Here is an 11,939-nt window from a genome sequence, read left to right on the forward strand (position 1 = left end):
CCATTGCTGATCGGGATTGCGGCGGACAAGGACATGATGGTGGACTTTGGGGATCGCAGTGTTCGTTGAACTTGCTTCTTCATCATGGAGCTCCAGCCATCAAAACGATGCTCTAAATTAAGTATTGATATCTCCATTCAGATGAGCCCCAAAGTCGACGGTTTTCACGGTGTCTAATTTCTCGGATCCGTCCCTATCCTTATACAACACTTCTACTACTCGTCAACCGGTGGCGACATTGACAATTGTACTTGTGATCTTTTCCTGTCGTAGAATCGCGTCTTTCACGCCAACCTACAGTTTATTTTTCGAGCCTGAGGACAGTGAGTATGAAAGGTTCCATTGACGAGGCCATTTAAATGATTTATAAATGATTTGGAATGGAATATGTTTCTTGGTTTGCGAGAAGATCTTTTACAGAAAAAAAAACACCATGATTTCGAAAACAAACAATATGCCGGCAGGACGTTCGAGCGGGAGTGGCCTAGCGCTGGCGGGACGCCCGGACGCGGATCCCGTGTTGGTAGGGTTTTTCTTGTGTGAGGCCCGGCAATTTCTATTTTTTCCTTTTTTTTTTTGGAAAAAGGTTAGGCTGTTCAGATTCAGATAGATGAACCAGATCCCGTCACACCGAGATAACCAATTTTGGACCGACGAGATCATTGACTTCGGGTAAGCTAGCTCTTGCATAAGAGTCCACTTACATTCTCTCTCATCTTCTCTCTCCTCCAACTAGACACAAATATATTATTTTAATTTTTGTAGTCAGTTGACTAGAATTTATTGTGCTTGCTCTTAGTTACTCCCACTATAAGTATCTTACTATGAGAACTCACTTGAGATCCACCATAGAATCGCGTCTTTCACGCGAAGAAACAATTTATTTTTTGAAACTAAAATACTCCCTTCGGATCAGTTTAACGGAGTGCACACAGTGTAAGACAAACTCTAACCATAAATTAATCAAATAAAAGTTTTACCATTAAATCCATATTAAAATAATAATAATATAATTTTGTGACATACTCGTATAATTTATATTTTATTTATCAAAATGATAGTCATGTCTGCTAGTCAGAAGGAAGTAGTACAATCAATTTTGAAAGGTTTCATTGAGAAGCCTATTTAATGGTTTGGAATGAAACATGTTCCTTTGTTTGCGAGAAGATCTTTTGCTTTCACGAGACCAGAAGATCTTGCGGGTATACGGTGTACTGCTTACATTCATTGAGTTAGTTTACAATAGTAAGGTTGATCATAGTGCATAGTATTATATAGTTGTATCATGTATATGATATTTATATGATATTATCTCTATAAGATAATATTATATAGTGGTATCATAATTTTATAAATTTATTGTTTTGTAAAATTTTAATGAAAATATGTGTATAAGATCTACTACGTATTTGCCATTATTTTTTCTCGTAATATGCGCTATAATATATTATCTAACTATGTTACTCTAATTCTATCTCTCCTCCTTAATTAGATGCTACACCAGAATTTTTGTGAGCCTACGTGATACTAGTATCTAAGATACTAGCACTATAGCCAATCTAACAGGCGGAACCAGCAGTTTTTTTTTTTTTTGCAGAATGCAACGTTCGTAGATACTACGCATATCTTTGTATATGAAGTACCTCTCTATAAACGCAAACACTAACACGTCCTATCTTCATGAGCATCTCGAAGTAGACGAAATTACCACAGATATCTCACTACTAAGGCTAGCCATAGTGCTAGTATCATAGCTAGTATCATGCACATTGATCCCACAAAAATGCTGATGTGACAGCTAATTAAGAAGGAGAGAGGAGATTAGAGTATCATAGGTAGATACTGTATCATAGCGTAAACAACGAGAAAAAATAATACTAAACAAATCTTGTACACAAATTTGCATTGAGATTCTAAAAAATAATAAATACAGCATGACTATGATACTACTTCATGATATTACCCACTAGTATCATATAGTACTAGTATCATATGCATGATACTACTACATAATACTTACCACTATGAGCAGCCTGACGACCACCTCCAACTAAAAAAATGATCTTTCTTCTCGGTAATAACTGGTGCCGTCTCTACACCTTCGTGGAGTTCATAACGCGTTGCTGGGATCCACGAGAATATGCTGTGTGTGACGCACATTAAGGAAACTTAAACAATCTTCCTTTAACATAAGTTTGATGACTAATTTGGCCAGTTCGATAGGTCCATACCAAATTGCCTGTCTATCAACTAAAAAAAAGGCGTGCCCAGGCAAGCCGTGCTCGATAAAATCAAACAGCCCTTGTTTGATCGTCTGTCCTCCCTGTCGTGTGGCGTCAATCCAACCGGATACCTTGTGGTCGGCCGGCACACGGCAATGCTGGAGAAAGTACCCGGTGTATGTCTCGTTCCAGTCGCAGTCGAGACGACGAGCTCGGGACGTTTCCACGAGAAAAATAAGTGGCAAAATATGTACTGTCAATATTAATATTTATAATCATTCCAGCGAGAACACATAACGGATACTTCAAATGTGCTTGGGTATATCCCTTAAGCCGTTGACTAACGGCGTCCAAGTAGCATTAAATAAGAGAACGGAACGGATATGGAATGATCCCAGGTATATCCGTTATGCAGTTGACCAGCATCACTGCATTGGGATAAAATATATACATATACACATTGTATATTCTCACATGATTGGTGCAAATTCAAACCATCTAATTATAGCTGCTCCTTTTTGTAATCCTCGTCCGATGCTTCAGACTGATTCAATCCAACGATAGGAAAGTGGTCCGATGGGAAGCTGGGGTCGGCATCCGATCGACATTTTTCTCTATTTTACTTTTAAGTAGTGTCACAATTAGAGCTTGTAAACATTAACTGTTGAAAACAACGCTAACATTACTTCTACCTATTAAAGACATTCTAGCTAATGGGCCTGAGAAAACCAAGATGGCCTCCTTCATGCCTGCTTGTGTCAGTGTGCAAGGGCGTTCGCCTAGCGACATAGGAATAGAAGACTTTTCTCCTATTAGGAGAATCAAAATTGCATTTTACCTAGACAAAACGTGTGTCTCTCATTTTACAACATACAGTGTGGCTCACATCGTTGATAGGGTGATGAACAAAAAAACAGAAAAATGTGTAATTAAGCTTCTATTATGTGCACTCCATAATCAATCAGCTTTTGCGCGAGATACGGCAACATCATTCCTAAGATGGTCCAAGCGACTTCAGCTTCTGCATTTGTGGATTCAACAAGAGAGTACAGTCTGTCAATATGCATATCAACAGTTCTATTCTATGTTTTGGAAACTGCAAATTAACATTCCCAAGATATGATTATGGTATATCTCTCTTGTATTCAGCAGCGCTATCTGATGAAAAGGTTGGAGAACTTTGAGATATTCTGAAAGTACACAAAAGAAAGGTTTACCGAGATAAACTGTGGAGGGTCATCAATGCTAGAAGACCCCAAGACGATTTCTCTCTTCAACTTCATAGTTAGCGTGTGCGCTGTCCGTAGCTGATCCATTGAAATACCAAATCGGTAAGAACATATAGTAGTTGCATAGTACAATGAGAGCTAGCAAATCATTTCGTAGTAAACAACATACTTCTGACCGAGTTGCTCCGCCAACCATGAAGACAAAAATCCGGTTGCCTAGCCTCTTGAAGTCACCTGATGCGTGTCTCAAGACCGCAGAGTCACTGCCATCAAATATATGGTTACAGGAAAGCAGCAAGAAAGTGTGAAGCCGATCAGAGCAATTTATTCTTGGAAAATTTGTATGGCGAGGAGGGGTTAAGATGAAAAACTATCTTCAGTGAATACCTTGATTGACCATCATCAGAGTTACGAGACTTAGCATATTGTGGTGTGCGCCGTGATCTCCTAGACATGGGTTGTGGATTTTGTGCTGGTTTTGCCGCCGACCCACTTTGTGCGGTCCCTTGAGCAGTAGGACTTGGTTCACTTAAAGATGGGTATTCGTTTAGCGGTAATTCACCTTTGCTCAGCTTCTCGATCAGCTCCTATTGAAAACCCATGGAACTTCAGTCATTATTTTAGGTATGACTACTATTTTTAATCACCAACGGATACAAGTTAATTCTATCAAAATCACTTATACTACATTTGTCTAGTTCAGTTTGTTCTGAAACATATTTGAATATTTGATCAAGAGAATGAAGGCCACATTCTTAAGTGCCACGTAAATTTTGGAACCGTGTTCATTTTGGTTCCAGCAAATTTTAATTGCAGCATTGCATGAGATAGGTATTGATTGTGTGACACAGGGAACAAAGCAGATAAGCAGATATTTCATGAATAATAGGGAACTTAGTAGAAATAATGAAATATTAACATGCCTCTATAAGTGGGAAAAAACGTGATAATGCCCAGCCTTCCTCACCATCCTGTCGTTCTGTCCTAACGCCAGTATTTTTCTTCTGGTGTGAAAATTACAAACATGTTAGTTCAAGGCAATAAAGTACAGGTTTTAGTTCAAATGACTTAACCTTTTGTGCGTCAAATTTGAGAGAGAAACCGCCAGCCCGTCCTGTCTTTTTTGCATCTGAACCAACCAAGTATTGTAAGCTTTTTATTACCTTCATATCATCGGATGGTAGTTTTGCTAGCTGCAGAGTCAATAAATGGCTCACCATATCAGATAGACATGAATAATCAAAATTGTTAATCCAATTTTTTTTTGCGATGTACTCTTGAGTTACCCAAACGACAGTATAACCATTTAGCATAGATGACATATACAGATCTCAAGCTGGGTAATTGCTTTCTGTGGTAGGTAGCAACATGAGATGGTTTATAAGCTGGGCTAGGTGGAGTCAGCTTGTAAGTGGCTTCTCACTATCTTGTTTTTCTTCCAAAAGTAGATAAAATTTAAATATAGGCCCAATAAGCTGTTTGTTTGCACAAATCTCAATCTTACAAACCCCATCAATCAGTGGATCCAAAGAGATCCATGGCCATAGGCATATATGCCTCTAAAAGGGGGGAAGCGTAACACATCATCATGATCCTGCTAACCATGTGATTGAAAGATTTAGGTCTCCATTTATCCATCTACTCTTACACCACCTAGCCCAGCTTAAAAAAGGAAAAAAAAAGTGTGCAATGTGGTTTAATTATTTCTCATAAGCGCATGCAACAACTGCTCGTCTGCTCTATCAGATTTAAGCAGAATAAATTCTATAAAGGCATATGCAGACGGATATGACCCAACAACATATGAAGCAACGAGGTTAGTTACTTAGTCCCATAGTAGTCTGCTTCCACGCTCCTAACTAGCGAAAAAACAGGTTTAGTTCCTAACTTACACATAATTGCTGCAAGCATTACATAGTTCGTAAGCCATAACTCAAGCAATGCAAAACTTGATATGAAGTACCTGCATCAACTTGTCCCCTTTGTCACCTTCAAACTTGTCAGGACATACAATTGCATATATAATCAGCAATCTCAATTTGTTTTCTTGACTCATATTCTGAGCAACAGAACAAACATGTCAAGCTAAGCAGAACACTATGCGATAAAGACTTAGCAGTGAGCCTTTTTTTAATTTTCTCTTTCTATACAGACCTGCTTTGACCTGAGGATATTGATCACCTCCTTGGCTCCTGCATCTCCAAAAACTAGATCCTGCTCCACCTGCCCAATGTCACGGAGCCCGTACTCCCTGATGAACTTATTAATTTTTCCAGCAATCTGAACACAAGCAGAAGAGATCAAACAAAAGTATCAGGATTTCTATCACTTTGAAATTAGACATGAAGCTTACCATAATAGGTTTACTAAGGCATATGCTGTGAACTAAATATGGCACATATACAGGTCATCAATGCTTTTTAAAAACTTCTGCTTGCTTTAACCTGGATGCTAAACTTAGTTCAGTAAACTTTACATATTGTGCTATGAGTAATCATGTTGCTTTACATGCACTGTAGTCATACATATTAAATATAGGTACCGGCAGAGACTGCAGAGTTAATGTATGCATTAGATAACTGCCCATGGATTGAATCCACTAGGCAATAGATGTAAGAAAAATACCAGTGTGCCCCATTTAACTTGAATTCACCAGAATATCAATAATATAGCATCTTGTTTTCACATTTTTTTCAAAATTCTCATAAATCAAGGAAATAGTAATTTATCTTCTGCAATGCTAAACAAAATAAGGACATGATGTATGAAAATATTATGAAAACAATAATTTACCTCTATATGGAGGGTCAATTTCTCAACTTGCTCACTGTATTGTGGCAAAGCTTGAACAATCTTCTGGAGATCTGTGGTTGAGACTTCACCACCATCTCTAATTGAAATGGAAATATCATAAGCTTGTATTGTAAACAGAATGTAAAGATAACCATGCATTCTTTATTTCTGTGGCCACACTTTCACCAGAAAATAATCTACTAGTTGATATACCTCTATACTAAAATATAAACTAGGTTACATAGTTTTACCAGAAAGGATTTCTGTACTACGCTGATGGCTTGGTTGGTTTGGAAGCACCTACAACACAGCGATCTTTGACGGCGAGTAACCAGTCATCAAGGAGGATGCCAAGACTTGGTAGCTGGGGCCCATCTTAGTGTAATGGCGTAGGTGTTGTATTGGGTTCAGCAACTTGTAGTTTAGGACGCATGGGCTTGTAAATAACCTCTTATTCTTCTATCAACGCACCAAGACACAAAGCTTTTGCACTTTCTCGAAAAAACAAATTTATTTACTAGTAGTCCAGATTCAAAATATAACCAGTTGTTCAGAAAAGAGCAATATATCACAGTAAGATATAGATCAAAACATGTCAGACCTACAGCTAACTATGTTGGAGATAAATAACAAACACAACGAATACAAAAAGGTAGGTTGTATATCAGCTAGAATGGTAAATAACACCAATGCACAAGCATCTGCTAGCAGCATACCATACTGCACTCCACTCTGTGTTGAAACATTTACATTTGTATTACTTTCAGAACAAGAAATAACAAGCACCTTGAAAGTTGTGCTGCTTTATTCTTTGAGACAAAGGTATTCATCTTCTCATACAACCTCTCACTGGCCTGTCATTCAAGTTAGTGTTATAAGGCATAGACCAAAGTATAGCTGAACAATCTCAAATACCGACATTACTCACATCAGCAATGTGAGTATGGCGAAGCTCTATCCAGAGAGGATCTTGATCCTCCAACAAAGCCTCCTTCTTTTCAGGATCTGATCCCGCTTTTGACACCTTCGAACAGAAAAGTAAATCAGAATGCAAGCTAAGATAAAAATGTGTCTTGTAAATTACTTTATATCACAGGCACCTCATATATGTATTTGTTGCCATCCATCTCGAGTAGATCATGGCACATTGCATCATAGATCCATTCATGAATAACAGGTGCTATCTTTGCAATCATAAGAAATTGTCGTAAGTTGTATGAAACAGTTCTTTGCCATACTTATAAAATAAACAAACTATTGAACAGTTCTAATTAAGAATGTAAGGTATGCTTTAGCACCTGATCTATAGGCCTGTCCAGAATGAGCAGTTCACATGTCTCCTTCTGGGGAAATTCAGGAATTGTTGACTTATATTTGGAAACGATTTCATAAACAGCGTTAGCTAGCCATTTTGGAACCATGTCAAATTTTGGTGCTGTTGATGGGTCTGCACTTTTGGGTGCACGATACCGCACACATGGAAATTCCTGTAAGCGCTAAAATTAGCTTCTTGTTTCGAATAACAATGTTATACTCAATTGATCACACATGACAAAACAAGGATAAACCATGAAAAGACTGCATTCCTAACTAGCATAGGAGATGTTCATAACTGTAGGTTACCAGAAAATAGTGTGGTAGTCTATATAATAAATGGTCAGTTGTTAAACATCCACGAGGTGAAGGTATAGCTAGTCACAGGAACATGCTTCAAGAGACTGCCAAAAATCAAGACTATGTGTTTCACTTCAGGAAATTGTTTCGAGGCGTGCATCAATAACCATGTCATATTACACGGATCTTGCTGAAATTCAACACCTTATCAATTTTGGGTGGGTTCAAGGAAGGGGTGTTCATGTTATGGCCCAGGGAATGGGAGTGCAAAAGTTGGAAAGCAGAAATGCGAAGTGTCACCGAGATTTTTCAAATATTGAGCAGATATCAAAAGTTGTAGCATCCCACTGGTGACCATGTCCATATACCATCAGCAACATTCACTACAGGTGCTGGATTAAAATATATAAGTAGGAAAATCTATTGATGATATGCTGAAATCAAGTAGTTTCCTAGTGATTTTGGAGCAAGTTGTCATTTATGAAATGACACAATAACTTAAGAGTGTAGCATAAGAACATATATGTTGTTGTACTAATTAGCACAGTATTCATGAGTAGATCATAGAAAATGAAGTTTCTTAACATACCTTCAACGATGCAAATGTGGTAGCTATGCGAATAGCCATAGTGCTTATGGTGTCGTTGAAGTTTTTCGAATTATGCCCATTTGCACTATATAGTTCAGTCAGCGCCATATCATGGTCAGTTACAAACCCCTACAGATATGTCACCCGTCATCATCAAAACTATGGTTCCTACCATCAAAGTAAAGGATGACAAACCCAAACATAAAATTAGAAATTTAGGCAAAATGGCATGAAATGCTTTCACCACCAAATGAATCATGAATGTTCCAGATGCTTGCAAACTTTCGATTCAAAGATGAACCAGTTAATTTCCTAGATAGTGCAAATGCATTCTATAGTGGCCAACAATTTCCAGGAAATATTAAATTTATTTTAACCTACAGTTGCTCCTTTATATGCCCACTGCCCATGTTGCAATCGACTCAAACTATATAGTTAATAATAACAAAAGAAAGAAAGAAAGCAATCAACCAAGAAAGCAATGAGATCATATAGAACGGAGATTATGAGTACCTGCATGTCGATAGCAAAAAACTCCAAATTCATCTGCAATTGATAGAACCATGGCATCAGAAAACTTACCGCCGAAGAACATCAGAGTTGAAGGTATACAAAAAGTAACCTCTCTTAGTGCACCAATGCGTGGTATCACACTCATGTCGTTCTTAATGTAAGTCACCAGGTCCTTGGGAATTGGTGAACTGAAGAAGATGTATGCCCTAAAAGTTGAAAGGGAAACCTTTAACATGTATGTCAAAGTTTGTTATATATGAAGCTTCTGCAGATGATATTCCAGCTGTGAATTGAAATCTTGGTTTAACATACTTCCTATACAGCGGACATCTCCCAGACATGTCGGATAGAAGCATTATGACACTGCAGATCACCAAGCTTACATATGAGAGAGTATTCAAGAGAATGTAACATCTGTCATGGACTATATAAGTAATAACGAGGACTATATAAGTAATAACGAACTAGTGCTGCAAGTGGTCCATCACTAGGGTACCTTTACCCTCTTTAGTCTAAAAAATGAAATATAACTTTTGTCCATGACATCATCAAGTTAGTTCATTTTTTGAACTAAAGAGGATAGAGGGTACCATAATGATGGACCACTTGCATCTATATAGCGAAGTAGCAAAAGAGCTCCCAAAAGAACCAAGAAGAACCAGCATAAGCTTAAGTTAAAGAAAGCAAGAAATTAGGACCTATGATTTTGGGTGGGGATACATAAAATTCTTGATATATTGAGCAGTCACTAGAAGAATCACATACGGGACCAAAATTCCAAGTGTATTTACTTGCAATTATGTTGTGATGCTTACGGAAAGGGAAAGCCAGAAAGATCAATCGTGATCAGTTATTTACTTTTCTTTCAGTGGCTGTAGAAAGTAGATGGCATCCATTGAAGGCATGGGCTCCCTTCGCTTGAACAGATCTTCTACCACTGCAGGAAAAGACATTCAGGTCAGTGAGCTACCATACCTCCACATAAACAAAACAACCAGATTCGCGGGAGCACTATTGGCTGAATTGGGGACCTCTGAAAAGGTACTCCTGAAGTAGTAAAAACAGTAATAATAGCATGGTATCACCATATGCTTACTTCTAAACGCTCACATATCCAGGTTTGGGCAACTTACACGAAATCCCTGCATCAGTAATTTCCGCCATCTTGCAAGCATAACCAATGATCTTTACGGTAAATTTATCCATGATAAGAACCTGTGCAAGAATCAAGCTAAAAACCGTTACTGTTTTTTGCCTGAAGGTCCTGATAAGTAATACAGATATCATAGCTGAGGAGGAGCTTAAAATGATGGGGCAAACCCCAGTCACAAGTGTCCGCATTTCACAGGTAAGATTCGCACATCATGTTTTAGAAATGAATCATCCTGTATGAACAAATACTCTGCTAAACCGCTATATCATGATACGTGATGGAAAGCATGCATGGTAATTTTGCCAGTGGTGTGAAAACTGCACGTATTACTTATCTGGACCATTTTGTTGTTGGTGGTGTGTAAACGCTGAAACAGGATATGAATGGTACTACCATTTAGAGAAAATGGCACCGCCCTTTGATTCTATATAAAACAAAAATAAGAACGAATATGGAAGGGATTGATTACCCTGTGAATTCTAAAAAGGATTACATTTCGGAGCGGAGGTACTCGCTCCTATCCAAATTACTTGTTGCAGATTTCGGCAAAATGTTGCCGAAAATCTTCACTGAATCCACGACAAGTAATTTGGATCGGAGGGAGTAGTATAATCTAGGTTCAAAATGTCACTTGCGTGTGAATTTGAGCAGATAGTGCAGGCGGTGAGTAATACAAGATCTGCACACATGCGTGCGTACCTTCCATGCGCTCTTGTTCTCCTTGTCTTTGTCCGGCTTCAGCATGTCCTTGAGTATCCCTGCGGAGAAAGGAGCAGAGGGATGCACAATTCAGTGAGGCGTTCCCCAAAGAGTAGAGCCGGAGGTCAGGGAGGAGGGGGGAGGTGGTGGGTACTTACGGTCGCGGCAGACGTTGCGGAAGATCCTGGGGTCCTCGCCCACGCCGCTGAATTCCGCCCCCGACATCGACATCTCGCCGCCGCCGCCGCCGACTGGATCCGACCAAAGATGTCCGCCACCGCCACGGTGATAACCGCACCGCCCCTCTCTCGCCCGTCACCCACCCGCGCGTCTTCGTCTCCTCCCGCCCACACACACACACACACACACTCTATATCCTGATTTAGCTGGTCGGGAATGTTGATGGGGGGAGGAGGGAGGGCGGGAGCAAGAGGAGCGTGGGGCTCGCAGGATGAACCGGGACGAGATTCCCGCGGATGGTACATGGATGGAGGGAGCGAGGCCGGCCATGGCGGGTGTCACACCACGGGAATCCTTGTTTCCATGTCTCATGAGCAGCAGCCGTTTCACCCAAATAAAGGAACTGGAAGGCTACAGTACCGTGACTTTTCTTCTTCCAAACTATATAATTAAGTTTCAAATGGTTTAAATTAATTTGCATCATACAAAATTATGTTATGCATTTGAAGTACTTGCATGCAAACAAAATTATGGCGTAGGCTAAAGTTTTTTATGTCTACAATAATTATCTTTAGTAATTAGTCACGTTACATAATAGTGGCGAAGCGTGACCGAAAGCAAAGCGGGGGCGGAGTTTAAGTTTTCACCCCTAAAATAGCTGTAATTTCAAGTTTTTCTATTGACGATGTTGAAGAATGAAATTTCGCTTAATTTCTTGATTTACATAGGTGTTGACATAGCAATTAAGATATTCCGTAGGACTTTTTACCAACTGATGGCCAGGAACAGTTTTTTTAGGGAATGTAGACTATATGTGATTTTATTAATTTTGCAAAGAATTAAGCTTGAGGATTTATCGACTCAATTATAAAATACTTTATTAGAAGAACACTCTCTAGCTAAATAAAGTGCAAACAACAGTAAACACGACTGAGACATAAGCTAAG

General features: G+C 39.0%; 1 protein-coding gene across 1 annotated transcript; it reads right to left on the reverse strand.

Moving 5' to 3' along the window:
- Positions 1-3,016: 3,016 nt before the first annotated feature.
- On the reverse strand, positions 3,017-11,360 carry LOC127311416 (probable protein transport Sec1b). Its single transcript, XM_051341842.2, has 21 exons — positions 10,971-11,360; positions 10,813-10,871; positions 10,094-10,175; positions 9,819-9,897; positions 9,273-9,323; positions 9,070-9,166; positions 8,961-8,993; positions 8,448-8,576; positions 7,543-7,731; positions 7,345-7,428; positions 7,173-7,268; positions 7,031-7,098; positions 6,245-6,341; positions 5,606-5,731; positions 5,415-5,510; positions 4,525-4,644; positions 4,375-4,455; positions 3,839-4,038; positions 3,621-3,714; positions 3,440-3,529; positions 3,017-3,243 (listed from the first exon to the last, which is right to left on the reverse strand). The coding sequence occupies exons 1-21, from the start codon at positions 11,041-11,043 to the stop codon at positions 3,217-3,219; spliced, it is 1,971 nt and encodes a 656-aa protein (XP_051197802.1). The 5' UTR covers positions 11,044-11,360; the 3' UTR covers positions 3,017-3,216.
- Between the last annotated feature and the right edge of the window lie 579 nt (positions 11,361-11,939).

Source organism: Lolium perenne, chromosome 7 (assembly GCF_019359855.2).
Source record: "Lolium perenne isolate Kyuss_39 chromosome 7, Kyuss_2.0, whole genome shotgun sequence".
NCBI classification, from domain to species: domain Eukaryota; kingdom Viridiplantae; phylum Streptophyta; class Magnoliopsida; order Poales; family Poaceae; genus Lolium; species Lolium perenne.

Bases quoted from the DNA above. Each gene is read 5' to 3' on its own strand.
- LOC127311416 (XM_051341842.2), bottom strand. From the start codon at position 11,043: ATGTCGATGTCGGGGGCGGAATTCAGCGGCGTGGGCGAGGACCCCAGG. The intron at 6,342-7,030 runs GTGCTTGTTATT...CATTTCAATTAG, and splicing joins AAAGCAGCACAACTTTCAAG to AGATGGTGGTGAAGTCTCAA. The intron at 5,732-6,244 runs GTAAATTATTGT...GCTTGTGTTCAG, and splicing joins AATTGACCCTCCATATAGAG to ATTGCTGGAAAAATTAATAA.